Raw genomic sequence first — 21,407 nt, 5'->3', positions numbered from 1 at the left:
TGAGAGAGGGGGATGGAGGATCATTGAGAGAGATGAAAGACGTTCCAAAGGTCTGCATTAGTGGCTTGTAGGCTATGTGTGGAAGCCAGGAGATGCTAAATGTGTTTATGTTAATTAACGGTCAATTACCGTGAGACCGACAGTTATTTGCTTGACAATCACCGGTTGACGACATTTCGTTAACGCCCCAGCCCTATGGTATGCCTAACTTGGTGTTTGAGGGTTTAACATTTTTTTTGAAAACGTTCTTGAGATGAAACTGTATGTGTGGACATAGGCAGACAGTGCAATTGGAGGATGCATTTTTATGCATAGGCCTGTTCTACAATGATATTCAATAGGCTACATCTGTCGGTACAACATTTATAGAGAAATTATCACCTAATAATAAAAAAGAAATTGCGCTCCCTCACCTAAACAAATAGCACTACGCCACTGGAATTATAGGAAAGATGATGACGGTTGAGAAGAAGAACGGCGCCGGAGGGGATGGCTGCTGTTTTACAGGGCTCCTAACCAATTGTGCTATTTTTCGTGTTTTTTTTTCGTGTTGTTTGTATCTTATCTTGTACATAATGTTTCTTCCACCGTCTCTTATGACCGAAAAGAGCTTCTGGATATCAGAACAACGATTACTCACCTCGAACCGGACCAAGTCTTTTTCTTCAATGAGTCTGAAGTGAAGGATTTACTGCTGCTACCGGACTAGGCCCAAATCCCCGTCATTCACATGAAGAGGAGACGGAGATACAGGGGACGCAGATCCGGGTGCCTTGTGAGAATTCGTCGGCGAGTGGGTAACCCACCTCTACCACTCGTCCTATTGGCCAACGTGCAATCACTGGAGAATTAACCGGATGAGCTCCGTTCGAGACTATCCTACCAATGGGACATTAAAAACTGTAATATCTTATGTTTCACTGAGTCGTGGCTGAACGACGACATGGATAATATACAGTTGGCAGGGGTTTCCGTGCATCGGCAAGACAGAACAGCTACCTCCGGTAAGACGAGGGGTGGTGGTCTGTGTCTATTTGTTACTAACAGCTGGTGCGCAAAATCTAATATCAAAGAGGTCTCTATGTTTTGCGCGCCTGAGGTAGAGTACCTCATGGTAAACTGTAGCTCACACTATTTACCAAGAGAGGTTTAATCTATATTTTTAGTAGCTGTCTATTTACCACCACAAACCGATGCTGGCATAAAGGCCACACTCAACGACCTGTGTAAGGCCATAAGCAAACAAGAAAATACTCACCCAGAGGCGGCGAACCTAATGGCCGGGGACTTTAATGCAGGAAAACTTAAATCTGTGCAACCAGAGGAAAAAAACTCCAGACCACCTCTACTCCACACACAGAGACGTGTACAAAGCTCTCCCTCGCCCTCCATTTGGCAAATCTGACCATAATTCTATCCTCCTGAAGTACCAGTGACTCACTCAATACGGAAGTAGTCAGATGACGCAGATGCAAAGCTACAGGACTGTTTTGCTAGCACAGACTGGAATATGTTACGGGATTCATCCGATGGCATTGAGGAGTATACCACAGTCACCGGCTTCATCAATAAGTGCATCGATGACGTCATCCCCACAGTGACCGTACGTACATACCTCAACCAGAAGCCATGGATTACAGGCAACATCTGCACTGAGCTAAAGGGTAGAGCTGCCACTTTCAAGGGGCGGGACACTAACCCGGACACATAGAAATCCTGCTATGCCCTCCGACGAACCATCAAACAGGCAAAGCGTCAATACAGGACTAAGATTGAATCCTACTACACCAGCTTTGACGCTCGTCGGATGTGGCAGGGCTTGTAAACTATTACGGACTACAAAGGGAAGCCCAGCCGTAAGCTGCCCAGTGACACGAGCCTAACAGACGAGCTAAATGACTTCTATGCGCGCCTCGAGGCAAGAAACACTGAAGCATGCATGAGAGCACCAGCTGTTCCGGACGACTGTGTGATCACGCTCTCCGTAGCCGATGTGAGTAAGACCTTTAAACAGGTCAACATTCACAAGGCCGCAGGGCCAGACAGATTACCAGGACGTGTACTCAGAGCATGCGCTGACCAACTGGCAAGTGTCTTCACTGACATTTTCAACCTGTCCCTGACCGAGTCCGTAATACCTACATGTTTCAAGCAGACCACCATAGTCCCTGTGTCCAAGAACGCTAAGGTAACCTGCCTAAATGACTACCAACCCGTAGCACTCACGTCTGTAGCCATGAAGTGCTTTGAAAGGCTGGTCAAGGCTCACATCAACACCAACAGCCCAGAAACCTTAGACCCACTCCAATTCGCAAACCGCCCCAACAGATCCACGGATGACACAATCTCTATTGCACTCCACACTGCCCTTTCCCATCTGGACAAAAGAAACACCTACGTGAGAATGCTGTTCATTGACTACAGCTCAGCGTTCAGCACCATAGTGCCCTCAAAGCTCATCACTAAGCTAAGGACCCTAGGACTAAACACCTCCCTCTGCAACTGGATCATGGACTTCCTGATGGGCCGCCCCCAGGTGTTAGGCAACAACACATCTGCACGCTGATCCTCAACACGGGGGCCCTTCAATGGTGTGTGCTTAATTCCCTCCTGTACTCCCTGTTCACCTACGACTGCGTGGCTAAGCACGACACCACACCATTATTAAGTTTGCAGACGACACAATAGTGGTAGGCCTGATCACTGACAAACATGAGACAGCCTATAGGAAGGAGGTCAGAGACCTGGCAGTGTGGTGCCAGGACAACAACCTCTCCCTCAACGTGATCAAGATGAAGGAGCTGATTGGACTACAGAAAAACTCCCCCATTCACATCGATGGGGCTGTAGTGGAGCAGGTCGAGAGCTTCAAGTTCCTTGGTGTCCACATCACCAACAAACTATCATTTTTTAAAATTTTTTTATTTAACCTTTATTTAACCAGGAAGGGCTCATTGAGATTTAAAATCTCTTTTTCAAGAGCGTCCTGGCCAAGATAGGCAGCACCAAGTCATTACAAAAAATTACAGACAGACAACATGAAAAACTACAAGTAATCTAGTAAAAACCATTCATGAATTCACAAGAGTATAACAATATCAAAAACAGCAAATTAAAAACATTGACAGGTCAGGGAATCAGCCTCAAAATCATGGTCCAAACACACCAAGACAGTCGTGAAGAGGGCACGACAACGCCTATTCCCCCTCAGGAGACTGAAAAGGTTTGTCATGGGTCCTCAGTGTCACGCCCTGGCTCTGGGGACACTTGTATGTTGAGCCAGGGTGTGAGTTTCATTTGTATTCTATGTGTTCCATTTCTATGTTGGCCAGTGTGGTTCTCAATCAGAGGCAACGAGTGTCAGCTGTGGCTGGTTGTCTCTGATTGGGAACCACATTTAAACAGGCTGTTTTCCCACAGTAGTTGTGGGATCTTGTTTCTAGTTGGTTTGTGTTAGACCGTGAACTGTCACGTTATCGTTTTGTTGTTTTGGTCGTGTATCGCTAAATAAAGAGTATGTTTGCCTGCAACGCTGCGCCTTGGTCCTCCTCTCTTACCGACGATCGTGACAGAAGATCCCACCAGAACTGGACCAAGCAGCGGGTCCAGGAGCCATCGCCAGGGAAATCCCTAGCGGATATCCAGCGCCTCCTCGACTGGGTCAAGCCGGGTGAGGAAGAGAGGGGCTTGACGTGGAAGCAGAAGGGCGAAAGGCTGGCGAGAAGTATGGAGACCTGGTCCACGGGTAGGAGTGAAGCCCATAAAATGTTTAGGGGGGGCTAACGCCGTGGACGACGGGCCAGCAGGAGACCGCGACAGAGCGGCCCAGCGGGTTGGCAGAGGAGGCCGCCAGGTTACGGGGGCCACTGGTCGAAGAGGGGATGGAAGGTGTAGAGGCACGGCGAGAGGTACTGGGGTGTGTTACCAGTCCGGTCCGGCCCGTTCCAGATCCCTGCGTAGAGCCAGTGGTGTGTGTCCCCAGTACGGTCCGGCCTGTTCCTGCTCCCCGCACCAGGCCCATGGTGCGAGTCTCCAGCCCGGTCCGGCCCGTTCCTGCTCCCCGCACCAAGCCAATGGTGCGCATCGCCAGCCCGGCCCGTCCTGTTCCTGCTCCCCGCACCAGGCCAATGGTGCGCGTCGCCAGCTCGGCCCGGCCTGTTCCTGCTCCCCGCACCAGGCCCATGGTGCGAGTCTCCAGCCCGGTCCGGCCCGTTCCTGCTCCCCGCACCAAGCCAATGGTGCGCATCGCCAGCCCGGCCCGTCCTGTTCCTGCTCCCCGCACCAGGCCAATGGTGCGCGTCGCCAGCCCAGTCCGGCCTGTTCCTGCCACTCGCACCAAGCCAGGGGTGCGAGTCGTCAGCCCGGTCCAGCCCGTTCCTGCTCCACGCACCAAGCCAGGGGTGTGCGCATCGTCAGCCCGGTCCGGTCCGTTCCTGCTCCACGCACCAAGCCAGGGGTGCGCATCGTCAGCCCGGTCCGGCCCGCTCCTGCTTCCCCGCACCAAGCCAATGGTGCGCGTCGCCAGCCCGGTTCGGCCCGGCTCCTGCTCCTCACACCAAGCCAGTGGTGTGCGTCGCCAGTCCAGCACGGCCTGTGCCTGTTCTCCACACCAAGCCAGTGGTGGGCGTCGTCAGTCCGGCACGGCCCGTGCCTGTTCCACTGGTGCCTGGTCCGGCACCGGTCAGATGCGTGACGCCGAGCTAGAGCAATCCGCTCCATCAGTGTGCAGTCCAGCTCCGGCCAGCGGGGCCAGACCGGACCAGGGGTACTTTGGGGGGTTGGAGAGGGAGTGGGGATCAGGCCCGGAGCCGGATCCGCCGCCAAGGCGGAGTGCCCACCCGGTCCCTCCCCTGTGGTATTTAGTTGGCGCGGTCGGAGTCCTTTAGGGGGGGGTACTGTCACGCCCTGGCTCTGGGGACACTTGTATGTTGAGCCAGGGTGTGAGTTTCATTTGTATTCTATGTGTTCCATTTCTATGTTGGCAGTGTGGTTCTCAATCAGAGGCAACGAGTGTCAGCTGTGGCTGGTTGTCTCTGATTGGGAACCACATTTAAACAGGCTGTTTTCCCACAGTAGTTGTGGGATCTTGTTTCTAGTTGGTTTGTGTTAGACCGTGAACTGTCACGTTATCGTTTTGTTGTTTTGGTCGTGTATCGCTAAATAAAGAGTATGTTTGCCTGCAACGCTGCGCCTTGGTCCTCCTCTCTTACCGACGATCGTGACACTCAGATCCTCCAAAAGTTATACAGCTGTACCGTCAAGAGCATCCTGATTGGTTGCATCACTGCCTGATATGGCAACAGCTCGACATCTATCCGCAAGGCGCTACAGAGGGTAGTGCGTACGGCCCAGTACATCACTGGGGCCAAACTTCCTGCCATCCAGGGCCTCTATAACAGGCGGTGTCAGAGGAAGGCCCTAAAAATTGTCAAAGACTCCAGCCACCCTAGTCATAGACTGTTCTCTCTGCTACCGCACGGCAAGCGGTACCGGAGCGCCAAGTCTACATCCAAAAGGCTCCTTAACAGCTTCTACCCCCAAGCCATTAGACTGCTAAACAGTTAATCAAATAGCTACCTGGACTATTTGCATTGACCCCCCTCTTTTTTTGAAATCACTTTACCCCTATCTACATGTACATATTACCTCAATTACCTCGACTAACCTGTACTCGGTACCGGTACCCCCTGTAAATAGCCTCGTTATTGTTATTTATTGTCTTTTTTTTATTTATTTTTTTACTTTAGTTTATTTAGTTAATATTTTCTTCACTCTTATTTTTCTTCAAACTGCATTGTTGGTTTCACAGTAAGGTCTACACCTGTTGTATTCGGCGAATGTGATAAATACAATTAGAATTTGATTTGATTTGAGGAAGAAGAGGCAATATAATGATGGAGGGAGTGAATCAACAAAGAGAGGAAGAAAGAGAGAAAGGAGGTGAAAATGCTGACTGGTGCGTTGGTCGTCTGTGCGCCCCGGCCCATTACTGGGTTCCAAAGTGATGATAGTGCAGATCTGATCTAGACCAGGCAGGCAATCATTTAAAGTACCTCCTGGCCACACTGCTAATGTTATTATTAGGCCTCTTTAACTGGCTGTGTATTAATCACTGGTATTATGCACTGATGCGCGTTCACACACACACACGGCACAAACACACACAAACACACACACACACACACACACACACACACACACACACCACACACACACTCTTTATGAGGCTGACCTTTCTGGTTTTTATGAGTCTGTCTAAAATCTGGGCCAGATCCACCACTTTTCACCCACTTACCTGGCATGATAGAGGACAGCTTTATAATGCTGGAGATTGGGATGCATGCATGTGATTGTGTGTGTGTATAAGTGTCTATGTGTGTGTGTGTGTAAGTGTCTATGTGTGGGTATATAAGTGTCTAACTGGTCTAACTTGTGAAAGTGCGTTCTCTTTCGCTGATCCTCAACACTGGGGCCCCTCAAGCGTGCGTGCTCAGCCCCCTCCTGTACTCCCTGTTCACCCATGACTGCGTGGCCAAGCACGCCTCCAACTCAATCATCAAGTTTGCAGACGACACAACAGTAGTAGGCTTGATTACCAACAATGACGAGACTGCCTACAGGGAGGAGGTGAGGGCTCTGGGAGTGTGGTGCCAGGAAAATAACCTCTCACTCAACATCAACAAAACAAAGGAGATGATCGTGGACTTCAGGAAACAGCAGAGGGTGCACCCCCCTATTCACATCGACGGGACCACAATGGAGAAGGTAGAAAGCTTCAAGTTCCTTGGCGTACACATCACCGACAAACTGAAATGGTCCACCCACACAGACAGTGTGGTGAAGAAGGCGCAACTGAGCCTCTTCAACCTCTGGAGGCTGAAGAAATTCGGCTTAGCACCTAAAACCCTCACAAACTTTTACAGATGCACAATTGAGAGCATCCTGTTGGGCTGTATCACCGCCTGGTATGGCAACTGCACCGCCCACAACTGCAGGGCTCTCCAGAGGGTGATGCGGTCTGCCGAACGCATTACCGGGGGCAAACTACACGCCCTCCAAGACACATAGAACACCCGATGTCACAGGAAGGCCAAAAAGGACACAAACCACCCGAGCCACTGCCTGTTCACCCCGCTATCATCCTGAAGGCGAGGTCAGTACAGGTGCATCAAAGCTGGGACCGAGAGAATGAAAAACAGCTTCTATCTCAAGGCCATCAGACTGTTAAATAGCCATCACTAGCACATTAGAGGCTGCTGCTGCCTATATAAATCACTGGCCACTTTAAGAAATGGAACACTAGTCATTTAAATTTTTTTGACATATCTTGCACTACTCATCTCATATGTATATACTGCATTCTATTCTATAATATTCTACTGTATCTTAGTAAATGCCTCTCTGTCATTGCTTGTCCATATATGTATATATTCTTAAATCCCATTCCTTACTAGTTTTGTGTGTATTGGGTATATGTTGTGAAATTGTTAGATATTACTGCACTGTCGGAGCTAGAAGCACAAGCATTTCGCTACATAACATCTTCTAAACACGTGTATTTGACAAATAAGATTTGATTTGTCACATACAAATTGTCTCCTTGGCATATGACAGCAAAGGACAGGGTAGCCTAGCGCTGTGCATGCTCACTCCACTAGGGGTGTGGCAGCTTCTTGGGCGTTGTTCAGGGGGCAAGATGATTGGTGATATCTGTGCGGCAGCGAGTTGGGGTTCCCCACATGCCTTTGTGAGGTTTTATCGCTTGGACGTAACTGCTCACAGTGTGGCTCATAGTGTTCCTATGGCTAGGTACCAGAGTGAGTGTCAGGCAGCGTGCAGGTTGCGCATTTATCCGGGTTACCACAGTTCTCTTGTGGGATAGATCCTTGGGCTGCCATGGTTTCTTCGACGAGGCGGCTTGCGAATGTTCATAATCAAGTCGCAGCAGGTGCCCTGTTGTTTTGGACTTGCGGATCCTTGGACTAGGACTTGCAGTTCCAGACTCCTTGGGTCTCTGTTTGAGCCTTTTTGTAACCGGTAGGATCTATGGACTTGGGCCGCCATTGGTCAATGTTAGGCAGCATTTTGAGTTACCACAGTTCCCCTGTGGGTTTGAGGTTTGGGCTTCCTTGATGGGCGGCAACGTGCAGAGTGCACATTTATCAGGGTCACCACATTTCCCCTGTGGGTTTGAGGTTTGGGCTGCCGTGTCAGCGCGCAAGTACACCGTTTACAGGTTACTGCAGGTTTTCTGTGGGTTCATAGACTCTGGTTGATGCTACGCAGCGCGCCCGTGCGCTTTACCAAGTCACGACAGGTGTTCCGTTGTTTTGGACTTGCGGTTCCTTTTACGAGTTCTGATGTTTCAGGCTCGCAAGGTAAGTATTGTTCTTCGAACCGTGGGGTCTATGGACTTGGGCTGCAGTGGCGCAGTGGTCTAAGGCACTGCATTGTGCTAGCTGTGCCACTAGAGATCCTGGTTCGAATCCAGGCTCTGTCGTAGCCGGCCGTGACCCGGGAGACCCATGGGGCGGCGAACAATTGGCCCAGCGTCGTCCAGGGTAGGGGAGGGAATGGCCGGCAGGGATGTAGCTCAGTTGGTAGAGCATGGCGTTTGCAACGCCAGGGTTGTGGGTTCGATTCCCACAGGGGGACAGTATAAAAAAATAATGTATGCACTCACTAACTGTAAGTCGCTCTGGATAAGGGCGTCTGCTAAATGACTTAAATGTAAATGTGTCAGTGTGTCAGTGCTCACAGCCAAGTTGCAGCAGGTTCCCTATATGAGGCTCTGACAGTTCAGGCTTCTTTGGTAAGTATTAGTGAAGAATTTGGCTTCTGTAAGCCCCCGGTATTATAGCCAAGAAGGCGGGGCGTCCGAGGGCGGGCTCTGCATTCATTGGCCCATTGGGCGTGTTCTTCAGGTGAATATGATTGGTCGTTGACTACCCCATAGTATGTTATATCTCGTTCCCTCCTTCAGGGAACAGTAGTTATTTTCATAAGTGTACGTTTGTGGGTGTGTCAGTAAAGCTACAGTACTGCATGTGTGTGTGCTTGCTGCTTACTGTAAGTGTCACATCAGTTCTGAGTGTAAATACAGCCAGTAGATGTGTGTTTGTTCTGGAACTGGGCCTACAGTGTGATTAGTAGTCCTGCTATACTACTGTTAGCTGGAGGCACGTCCTGATTGACACAGGATATTGACCACTCTGGGAAAGTTTGACTGTAAATTCTACGGACCTGAGAGGATGGGAATGCGATGACCACATCGTTTTGGCGGGAAGTCAAGAGTCATTAGTTGAGTGGGGGTCGATGGGTTGTGTGTGTTAGGGTGGTGTACGACTGATAAGCTTGATGGAGGATGTTTGCATTCAATTAAGACAATGACCACTTCATAAGATGAACAGAGATTCACTGAGGTGTCATTCTCCTGATGTATACAATTCACTGATATGAACTGATTGATGGATTGATTGATTGATGAGTTGATTTGTTAAACGTTTGATTGACAGGTGGGTTGGTTGATTTGTTGGCTGGTTGATGGATGTATTGACTGGAGGAGGGGCTGATTGGGGTGTAGATACAGTAGTCTAGTGGATTTACTGATCTCTGATTGGTTGATGGATGGTTTGTCCGATAGATGGATGAAGGGTTGGAAGGAAAATATAAACAAAGCCACAGGAACAGTAGAGAAGAGGGAGAAACAGGATTTTGAAACAGTTGTGGAACCAGTGCTTGATGGCATTTGCTGTTTTACCGGCATAGTAATTTTGGCAACCTAGAACCAAAACATCTGACGTAAATTACTACAATTTATATTACGTAGTCTGTCCACGAGAGATGACAGATGCTTAAATCGGGTCATATTGCATATAACTGCCACAGATAGATTTGACAGAATTGTCCATTGGATAATGTATCCATCCATATGTAAAACCGTCTACTTACAATCAATAGATGGATAGATTATCTCCTTCAATAGATGGATAGATTATCTCCTTCAATAGATGGATAGATTATCTCCTTCAATAGATGGATAGATTATCTCCTTCAATAGATGGATAGATTATCTCCTTCAATAGATGGATAGATTATCTCCTTCAATAGATGGATAGATTATCTCCTTCAATAGATGGATAGATTATCTCCTTCTCCCCGCAGGTCAGACGGTGTGTCAGGGAGGGGCGGAGCATCCGTGCTATAAGATGGCCTACTTCCGGGATATGACCAGCCGCGTTGCATTCTGGGAGGCCAGAGAGGCATGTGAGATGGACGGAGGGTCCCTGCTGAGCATAGAGAACGCTGCCGAGCAGAGACACATAGAACACCTGCTACAGGTCAGTGTGTGTGTGTGTGTGTGTGTGTGTGTGTGTGTGTGTGTGTGTGTGTGTGTGTGTGTGTGTGTGTGTGTGTGTGTGTGTGTTTGTGTGTGTGTGTGTGTGTGTGTGTGTGTGTGTGACAGTACAAACAACACAAAAAACACCTCCTCAAAGTACTTCCTCTCTCGCCAGGGCCTTAACCTTAGCCCATGGCCCTTTTCCCCCGAGCATGTCCTCCCAGGACCACAATTGGCCCACCTGGGCCATCGCCAACCTCTCCAGCTCCTTACCCGGCGCTTCCTCCCATGTCCAGGCTGCCTGCTCCTGGACACGCTGCTTGGTCCTGGTATGGTGGGATCTTCTGTCACGATCGTTGAACGGAGTAGACCAAGACGCAGCGTTGGAGGCAAACATACTTTATTATCCAAAGTGCACAACACAAAACAACAAACGATATAACGTGACGTCCTAGGTTAAACAACCAACACGGAACAAACCAAAAGGAACAAGATCCCACAACTACTGTGGGAAAACAGCCTGTTTAAATGTGGTTCCCAATCAGAGACAACCAGCCACAGCTGACACTCGTTGCCTCTGATTGAGAACCACACTGGCCAACATAGAAATACAACAACTAGATAATTAACATAGAACACAAACACATAGAATCTACACACCCTGGCTCAACATATAGAGTTCCCAGAGCCAGGGTGTGACACTGATTTTTTACGTTTTCCCACTGACAAAGAAATGATCAGTCTATAATTTTAATGGTAGGTTTATTTGAACAGTGAGAGACAGAATAACAACAAAAAAATCCAGAAAAACGCATGTCAAAAATGTTATAAATTGATTTGCATTTTAATGAGGGAAATTAGTATTTGACCCCTCTCAATCAGAAAGATTTCTGGCTCCCAGGTGTCTTTTATACAGGTAACGAGCTGAGATTAGGAGCACACTCTTAAAGGGAGTGCTCCTAATCTCAGCTTGTTACCTGTATAAAAGACACCTGTCCACAGAAGCAATCAATCAATCAGATTCCAAACTCTCCACCATGGCCAAGACCAAAGAGCTCTCCAAGGATGTCAGGGACAAGATTGTAGACCTACACAAGGCAGGAATGGGCTACAAGACCATCGCCAAGCAGCTTGGTGAGAAGGTGACAACAGTTGGTGCGATTATTTGCAAATGGAAGAAACACAAAATAACTATCAATCTCCCTCGGCCTGGGGCTCCATGCAAGTCTCACCTCGTGGAATTGCAATGATCAAGAGAACGGTGAGGAATCAGCACCAGAACTACACGGGAGGTCTTGTCAATGATCTCAAGGCAGCTGGGACCATAGTCACCAAGAAAACAATTGGTAACACACTACGCCGTGAAAGACTGAAATCCTGCAGCGCCCGCAAGGTCCCCCTGCGCAAGAAAGCACATATACAGGCCGTCTGAAGTTTTCCAATGAACATCTGAATGATTCAGAGGAGAACTGGGTGAAAGTGTTGTGGTCAGATGAGACCAAAATCGAGCTCTTTGGCATCAACTCAACTCGCCGTGTTGGGAGGAGGAGGAATGCTGCTTATGACCCCAAGAACACCATCCCCACCATCAAACATGGAGGTCGAAACATTATGCTTTGGGGATGTTTTTCTGCTAAGGGGACAGGACAACTTCACCGCATCAAAGGGACGATGGACAGGGCCATGTACCCATGTACCTCAAGAAGAAGCACATTAAGGTCCTGGAGTGGCCTAGCCAGTCTCCAGACCTTTAGCCCATAGAAAATCTGTGGAGGGAGCTGAAGGTTCGAGTTGCCAAACGTCAGGCTCGAAACCTCAATGACTTGGAGAAGATCTGCAAAGAGGAGTGGGACAAAATCCCTCCTGAGATGTGTGCAAACCTGGTGGCCAACTACAAGAAACGTCTGACCTCTGTGATTGCCAACAAGGGTTTTGCCACCAAGTACTAAGTCATGTTTTGCAGAGGGGTCAAATACTTACTTCCCTCATTAAAATGCAAATCAATTTATAACATTTTTTACGTGCGTTTTTCTGGATTTTTTGTTGTTATTCTGTCTCTCACTGTTCAAATAAACCTACCATTAAAATTATAGACTGATCATGTCTTTGTCAGTGGGCAAACATACAAAATCAGCAGGGGATCAAATACTTTTTTCTCTCACTGTACAATATATATATTATTTGTTACAGGAGCTTCGGACCTCCTCAACAGGAGCAGGGACAGGAACAGGGGTTGGAGCGGGTACCGGTACCGGTAATGGAGGAATAGCAGACGGCGATTTCTGGATCGGGCTGACAAGGACAGATGGAGAGAACACACAGGAACAAGACGACTTCACCTCCTGTCCCGACCTCTACCGCTGGACCGATGGGAGTGTGTCACAGTTCAGGTGTGTGTGTGTGTGTGTATGTGTGTGTGTGTGTAAAAGGAACTGAGACTTTGACAAAGCCGTATGTTGCGTTAGGCATGCGTTTGTTAAGGTCTTTATGTGTGTGTGTTAGGAACTGGTATTTTGACGAGCCGTCGTGTGGAGGGGAGGCGTGTGCAGTGATGTACCATCAGCCTACAGCTCTCCATGGGCTGGGCGGGGCCTACATGTACCAGTGGAATGACGACAGGTGCAACATGAAGCACAACTTCATCTGCAAGTACGAACCAGGTACGACTACACAGCATCACACAGGTACGCCAACGTGACGGCAGATGAGTTGTGTGTGTCTTGTGGAGTGTTCTTTATGTCTGCCTCTAAGAGCTGTTTCTGTTGTTGTGTTTTACAACATTACACTAACAGAAATGCATATCAGTTTTGTTAAATCCTGTTTTTGTTTTTTTCTGATTCTGATCTTGATACAGAGAGCCATCTGGTGAAGGAGCAGGGGGACAGGCCTGGAGCTCATGACCCAGGTGAGGGAACACATAATGGGGCATAGCCCAGCTACAGCAGCCCCTCTACTGGAGGTCTGGCTTGGTTTGCTGTAGTATATCCCTGTTTGATCTAGTTTCTATGTTTATGTCTGTGTCTGCCTGCCTGTCTGCCTGTCTGTCTGTCTGTCTGTCTGCCTGTCTGCCTATCTGTCTCTCTGTCTGTTCCAGATGTGACGGTGGCGCAGACAAAAGAGGTCAAACAGCCTGGACCCAGTGAGGAGGATGACGCCCCACACGTAGTCATAGCCGGAACCTCAGGTGAGACAGGTGGAGGTGAGACAGGTAAATTGATGAAATAGCCTGTCTGTCTGAGGGGCCATCTCTGCTCTGCCCTCCTTCCTTTTGTTACCTAGCGACCCACTAGGTGTCATCCTCCGACAACCTTAGGCACCTCCTCACTCACAGTCACTCACATTGTGGACTTTCCAGAGTGTCCCCTCGTCCTTGGGCACCCCTGGCTTGTCGCCCACATACCCCGGATAGACTGGTCCACGGGGCGGCTCATCCTGAATGGAGGCTCTGCCCCATCATGTTCTGGTCTCCTCCGACCACTCATCAGCCCAAACCACCGTCCCAGACCACCTACCAGTCCTCACCTCTTCCCCAGGTCCCGCACTCCGAACCGCCTACCGCCCTAGCGACGGTTGCCACCGAGAGGACGGCGGCTACAGACTCCGTCACCGGCCCAGACCTGGCAGGCGTTCCCCGGGAGTATTGGGATCTGGGGGAGCTGTTTAGTAAGAGGCGGCCTAAGGGCCTACCTCCTCACAGGCCATATGACTGCGCTATCGATCTCCTGCCGGGCGTCATGCCCACACAAGGGCGATTGTTTTCCTTGTCCCGGCTGGAGATGCTCGTCGAGGGGCACATCTGTCCCTCTACCTCACCCGTGGGTGCGGGCTTCTTCTTCGTGGGGAAAAAAGTATGGTGGGCAGCGGCCGTGCATTGATTACCGCTATCCACTCCCCCTGATGACGACGGCATTCGGGAGGGGACGAGTGGCAGACAGCTTTTAACACACCCAGTGGGCATAACGAGTACCAAGGGGGTCGCAGTTCCGGAACGACCCACTAGGTGTCATCCTACGACAACCTTAGGCACCTCCTCACTCACAGTCTGGACTAATCAGTATCCTATTGGAGTCACCTGTGTCTACCTGTTCACCTGTGTATTTATACCCTCACTTCCCTGTGTTCCCTTGCTCAGTTTTCTCTGCTAGTTTCTCTATGTCCAGCAGTACTACTCGGTGTCTGATCGGAGACCTATGTACAGGTACTTGAGAAGTGTTCTACCTGTTTCGTTATTTGTTTCAGTTATAGGTAGTATTTCGTATTTTGGCTGTCAGCTGGTTTTTGGAGACTTATTTGCTCCGACTTTCTTTTATCGTGATAAGACCGTTATTTTATATTTTGGCTTCGGGACCAACAGTAAAGATCCTTGTTTCACCATCTCTGCCTACTGCCTACTGTATATCCTTCACCGCACCTGGGTCACACCTCACACCAACCCTTACATCCTTCTACAGGGATGTTGCTGGTCTATGTGATCATCCCCACCATCCCTCTGCTGCTGCTCATCCTGGTGGCTTCTGGGACTTGCTGTTTCCAGATGTTCAGCAAGAGGTGAGACAAGGCACACCACTGCAAACACAGAAATGACAACTCCCTACGTTACGACACAGCTGAACACACCAAGTCCCCATAGTTAAATTAGTACTTCATTACTGATACAAATTGAACTGAATTACCACACTGTGATTCTCATACAGCTAGGGCTGGCACATTACCATATAAACCATTTAACCAATGGTTATGGACGAAGACTGTCATGAAAATAAAATAACCATCATAAAATAACATCAAATTGATCATGAATACAGTGTAGACATTGTTCATGTTGTAAATGGCTATTGTAGCTGGAAACGGCTGATTTTTTTATGGAATATCTACATAGGCGTACAGAGGCCCATTATCAGCAACCATCAGTCCTGTGTTCCAATGGCACGTTGTGTTTGCTAATCCAAGTTTATCATTTTAAAAGGCTAATTGATCATTAGAAAACCCTTTTGCAATTATGTTAGCACAGCTGAAAACTGTTGTGCTGATTAAAGAAGCAATACAACTGGCCTTCTTGAGACTAGTTGAGTATCTGGAGTATCAGCAATTGTGGGTTCGATTACAGGCTCAAAATGGCCAGAAACAAAGAACTTTCTTCTGAAACTCATCAGTCTATTCTTGTTCTGAGAAATGAAGGCTATTCCATGCGAGAAATTGCCAAGAAACTGAAGATCTCGTACAACGCTGTGTACTACTCCCTTCACAGAACAGCGCAAACTGTCTCTAACCAGAATAGAAAGAGGAGTGGGAGGCCCCGGTGCATAACTGAGCAAGAGGACAAATACATTAGAGTGTCTAGTTTGAGAAACAGATGCCTCACAGGTCCTCAACTGGCAGCTTCATTAAATAGTACCCGCAAAACACCAGTCTCAACGTCAACAGTGAAGAGGCGACTCCGGGATGCTGACCTTCTAGGCAGAGTTGCAAAGAAAAAGCCATATCTCAGACTGGCCAATACAAAGAAAAGATTAAGATCGGTAAAAGAACACAGACACTGGACAGAGGAAGATTGGAAAAAAGTGTTATGGACAGACGAATCGAAGTTTGAGGTGTTCGGATCATAAAGAAGAACATTTGTGAGACGCAGACCAAATGAAAAGATGCTGGAGGAGTGCTTGATGCCATCTGTCAAGCATGGTGGAGGCAATGTGATGGTCTGGGGGTGCTTTGGTGGTGGTAAAGTAGGAGATTTGTACAGGGTAAACGGGATCTTGAAGAAGGAAGGCTATCACTTCATTTTGCAACGCCATGCCATACCCTGTGGACGACGCTTGATTGGAGCCAATTTCCTCCTACAACAGGACAATGACCCAAAGCACAGCTCCAAACTATGCAAAACTATTTAGGGAAGAAGCAGTCAGCTGGTATTCTGTCTATTATGGAGTGGCCAGCACAGTCACTGGATCTCAACCCTATTGAGCTGTTTTGGGAGCAGCTTGACCGTATGGTACGTAAAAAGTGCCCATCAAGCCAATCCAATTTGTGGGAGCTGCTTCAGGATGCATGGGGTGAAATCTCTTCAGATTACCTCAACAAATTGACAACTAGAATGCCAAAGGTCTGCAAGGCTGTAATTGCTGCAAATGGAGGATTCTTTGATGAAAGCAAAGTTTGAAGGACACAATTATTATTTCAATTAAAAATCATTATTTCTAACCTTGTCAATTACTACATTTCCTATTCATTTTGCTATATTTCCTATTCAAACTCATTTCATGTATGTTTTCATGGAAAACAAGGACATTTCTAAGTGACCCCAAACGTTTGAACGATACTGTATATATTTTTGGGAACTAACAGATGATTGAAGACGGGATGGCCAGGCATTCATGCGGTTGAGTCCGTTTCGGCCGTAACATGGAGTCTTAACAACGTGATGAAACTTGCTCTTTGCTGAAACAAGAGTCTTTGGTTGTCTAGGTAATGCCCCCAACAATGCAGCAGCAGCACACATAAAATAGATTGAATAGAACGGGCTTGGAACCTCTAACCCTGGCAATTTAACTGGTAAACTCATGGGTACACTCACAATGGCTGCCTGGTATTGTGATGCAATCATTTCCATGGTAATGTAGAATGTTCATTGATAAAATGATGTTAACTGATGTGGCTCATGCAATGGAATGTATTTTTTATCATGTCAGTTGAGTTGAATCAACAATCACAGCACATACAGTGGCTTGCGAAAGAATTCACCCCCCTTTGCACTTTTCCTATTCTGTTGCCTTACAACCTGGAATTAAAATAGATTTTTGGGGGGTTTGTATCATTTGATTTACACAACATGCCTACCACTTTGAAGATGCAAAATATTTTTTCATTGTGAAACAAACAAGAAATAAGACAAAAAAACAGAAAACTTGAGTGTGCATAACTATTCACCCCAGTCTATGACTAGGGTGGCTGGAGTCTTTGACAATTGTTAGGGCCTTCCTCTGACACCGCCTGGTATAAAGGTCCTGGATGGCAGGAAACTTGGCCCCAGTGATGTACTGGCCATACGCACTACCCTCTGTAGCGCTGTTATTAACCCTGTGGCTTTAAAAGTCTAGGGTGATGGTAAAGAGACCCGTAACATAACTCATGCAATTAGAATAGTGAAAAGGAACAGTGAGAACAAAATACACTGACAACCAATCCTATCGTCAAACACAAAACGTTTATTTTAAACACACGGTAAACGGTTTGGGTAAAAGGGGCTGAGCTGGACCCAAGGAACGAAATAATAAATTCAAAAACCCCTAAACTGATCCTGCCTGCCTCAAGAACCGCTAGCTTGCTACTAACTATACAAAAGTACAGTGGGCGGTCCACTCAGGTCTAACTAGTGTGATCACATAGACATCCGGAACAGCTGATGCTCTCATGCATGCTTCAGTGTTGCTTGCCTCGAAGCGAGCATAGAAGTGATTTAGCTCATCTGGTAGGCTTGTGTCACTGGGCAGCTCTCGGCGGTGCTTCCCTTTGTAGTCTGTAATAGTTTGCAAGCCCTGCCACATCCGACGAGCGTCGGAGCCGGTGTAGTACGATTCAATCTTAGCCCTGTATTGACTCTTTGCCTGTTGCATGGTTCGTCGGAGGGCATATTGGGATTTCTTATAAGCGTCCGGGTTAGAGTCCCGCTCCTTGAAAGCGGCAGCTCTACCCTTTAGCTCAGTGCGGATGTTGCCTGTAATCCATGGTTTCTGGTTGGGGTATTGTAATGATGTCATGTCATAGTATCGTGGAGAATAGGTTAGAGTTACTAGATATGTGGTTAGGAGACAGAAAGTCTACATTCCATTATGTCAAAGGAGATTACTGATGTTTAGGATAGCATGAGTGATGGGCAGGATAGTGACTTGGGGTAAAGAGTGATGAACATCAAAGACAGGGAGTGCCCATGGAGACTTGCCAGATGTATGCCAGGAAGAGGGTAATAGAGGGTATATAAGGTCGAGTGTTTTCTTTGTTCAAGTTGGTTCGTAACACCAAGGGGCAAAGCTCTGGTCATTGCTGTAACTAACCCGGTACCGATCATTAAACATTTGCATTAACTGTCTACAAAGTGTCTAAGTATATCCTTGCATCCTTGATTCTTTGATACCCGAGAAACTCATCATAACAGGTATATATGTATGGTCACTGTGGGGATGACGTCATTGATACACTTATTGATTAAGCCAGTCACTGATGTGGTGTACTCCTCAATGCCATCGGAAGTATCCCGGAAACATATTCCAGTCTGTGCTAGCAAAACAGTCCTGTAGCTTAGCATCTGCGTCATCTGACCTCTTCCTTATTAACCAAGTCACTTGTGCTTCCTGCTTTAGTTTTTGCTTATAAGCAAGAATCAGGAGGATATAATTATAGTCAGATTTGCCAAATGGAGGGCGAGGGAGAGCTTTGTACGCGTCTCTGTGTGTGGAGTAAAGGTGGTCTAGAGTTTTTTTTCCTCTGGTTGCACATTTAACATGCTGGTAGAAATGAGGTAGAACAGATTTAAGTTTGCCTGCATTTAAGTCCCCGGCCACTAGGAGCGCTGCCTCTGGATGAGCATTTTCCTGTTTGCTTATGGCCTTATACAGCTCATTGAGTGCAATCTTAGTGCCAGCATCAGTTTGTGGTGGCAAATAGACAGCTACGAAAAATATAGAAGAAAACTCTCTTGGTAAATAGTGTGGTCTACAGCTTATCATGAGATACTCTACCTCAGGCGAGCAAAACCTCGAGACTACCTTAGTATTAGATTTTATGCACCAGCTGTTGTTTACAAATATACACAGACCGCCACCCCTTGTCTTACCTGAGTCAGCCGTTCTATCCTGCCTCTGACTCCCCCGCCCGCCACTATAAAACTCTTCCTGGAACACTCCCAAAACCATCTGGGTAATTTGGATTGGCCCCTAACGCTTACAAGTCCCTCCTTTACAACCGGTGACACTTGTGTTTACGACACGACAAACACGATCTGAGGAAATAGGATCTATGAAGAGTTATGAGAGGCATGGAGCGAGTTTTATTACTGGGTATGGCTGGCACAGAAATGTTTGTGTAAGCAACAGATGTGTTTTACATCCATACACGTACTCATGCGCACACATCTACGCACGCACGCACGCACGCACACACACTCACACACAGTTTTAGTTTCACGATTCATCTGTAGTTCTGCTATTCTACTTTAGTTTGTCTTGCTATTATTTCTCTTAACCTTTTTTTTATTTACTAAAGTAAACCGGGGACCAAAACCAGCATTAACCAATCAACACTGTGGATCTCCAAGACCCCCAAGACGGACAGCATGGAAGTATGAACGGCAGGTGACATCACAAACAAGATCCTCAGAATGGACAGAACCAACAGAATGATAAAGCCTCTCCTCTGATACTATCCCCTGTTCCAAATACCTCTAACCATCCACCTCAACCAATGACCAGCTGTCGTCTTCTACATGTCCTTTGTCCAGTTTGTTCATGTCTCCTCCTCCTCTCCTCCTCTCCACCCCTCCTCCCCATCCACCACTCTACCCTTCCTCCCCTCTCCTATCCACCTCTCCTCCCCTCTCCTCCTCTCCACTTCTCCTCCCCATCCTCCTCTCCACCTCTCCTCTCTCTCCTCTCCACCTCTCCTCCCCTCCTCTCCACCTGTCTCCTCCTCTCCACCCTCCTCCCTCTCCTCCCTCCCCTCTCCTCACCTCTCCTCCCCTCTCCTCCTCCCCTCTCCTCCCCATCCACCACTCTACCCCTCCTCCCCTCCTCCTCTCCACCTCTCCTCCCCATCCTCCTCTCCACCCCTCCTCCCCTCCTCCTCCAAACCCCTGTCCTGTCCTCCTCTCCACCTCTCCTCCCTCTCCTCCTCTCCACCCCTCCTCTCCTCTCCAAACCCCCTGTCCTGTCCTCCTCTCCACCTCTCCTCCCCTCTCCTCCTCTCCACCTCTCCTCCCCTCTCCTCCTCTCCACCTCTCTCCCCTCTCCTCCTCTCCACCTCTCCTCCCCATCCTCCTCTCCACCCCTCCTCCCCTCTCCTCTCCAAACCCCTGTCCTGTCCTCCTCTCCACCCTCCTCCCCATCCTCCTCTCCACCTCTCCTCCCCATCCTCCTCTCCACCCCTCCTCCCCTCTCCTCTCCAAACCCCTGTCCTCTCCTCCTCTCCACCTCTCCTCCCCTCTCCTCTCCACCTCTCCTCCCCTCTCCTCCTCTCCACCTCTCCTCCCCCATCCTCCTCTCCACCCTCCTCCCTCTCCTCTCCAAACCCCCTGTCCTCTCCTCCTCTCCACCTCTCCTCCCCCTCCTCCTCTCCACCTCTCCTCCCCATCCTCCTCTCCACCTCTCCACCCTCCTCATCTCACCCTCCTCCCCATCCTCCTCTCCTCTCCTCCTCTCCCTCTCCTCCTCCTCTCCACTCCTCCCTCCCTCCCTCCCCTCTCCCCCCTCTCCTGTCCTCCTGTTAATGTGTTATAGCAAACAAAATAGCAAACAAAATGAAACTACGTAATGGATAATTTGGCAGTCCTGTACCTCTCTGATATCAAGGCAAACCTACAGTGGTGCCTTTTCCCCCTGCTGCTGTTGCCAGAGAGTTTTCGCTATGTTACCGATGTGTGAATGTGTGTGTGTGTGTGTGTGTGTGTGTGAGCGTGCTACTGTGTGTGTACACTAATTGCGTGTGTTACACTAATTGGTCCCAAACACAATAAAGTAATTAAGTATCAGTAATTAAGGGTGGTGCGAGGGGGGACCCTGATTAAACAAGGAATTTAACCATCCCCTGTGACCAGGAATAGGGTCAGAACCACTTAACACATCACACAGATTTACTCCTGAACAGCAGCACTAGTCCCACACAGGGAGGGGAAAGAGAGGGGGAAGAGAGGAGGGAGAGAGGAGGGAGAGGGTGATGAGAGAGTAGGGAGAGAGGAGGGAGAGGAGGGAGAGAGGAGGGAGAGAGGAGGGGGGAGGAAGGAGAGAGGAGGGAGAGAGGAGGGAGAGAGGGAGGAGAGAGGAAGGGGAGAGGGAGGAGAGAGGAAGGAGATAGGAGGGAGAGG

At 48.5% G+C, this 21,407-nt stretch overlaps 1 protein-coding gene across 2 annotated transcripts in view; it reads left to right on the top strand.

The window, feature by feature from the left end:
* The window catches only part of LOC121570492 (chondrolectin-like), a 29,729-nt gene extending 9,822 nt beyond the window's left edge, over positions 1 to 19,907 (top strand). Inside the window, exons 2-8 of one of the 2 annotated variants that reach the window (XM_041881953.2) lie at positions 10,165 to 10,340; positions 12,530 to 12,729; positions 12,842 to 12,999; positions 13,194 to 13,244; positions 13,434 to 13,523; positions 14,791 to 14,887; positions 19,595 to 19,907. In XM_041881953.2, the coding sequence (XP_041737887.1) occupies positions 10,165 to 10,340; positions 12,530 to 12,729; positions 12,842 to 12,999; positions 13,194 to 13,244; positions 13,434 to 13,523; positions 14,791 to 14,887; positions 19,595 to 19,676 (854 nt within the window). In that variant the 3' untranslated portion in view covers positions 19,677 to 19,907. Of the gene's footprint in view, positions 1 to 10,164; positions 10,341 to 12,529; positions 12,730 to 12,841; positions 13,024 to 13,193; positions 13,245 to 13,433; positions 13,524 to 14,790; positions 14,888 to 19,594 lie in introns of both variants that reach the window. The other variant, XM_041881952.2, reaches the window with a different exon arrangement.
* The last annotated feature ends 1,500 nt before the right edge of the window (positions 19,908 to 21,407 follow it).

This window comes from Coregonus clupeaformis, chromosome 7 (genome assembly GCF_020615455.1).
Source record: "Coregonus clupeaformis isolate EN_2021a chromosome 7, ASM2061545v1, whole genome shotgun sequence".
NCBI classification, from domain to species: domain Eukaryota; kingdom Metazoa; phylum Chordata; class Actinopteri; order Salmoniformes; family Salmonidae; genus Coregonus; species Coregonus clupeaformis.
This window is presented reverse-complemented; position numbering and strand designations above follow the sequence as displayed.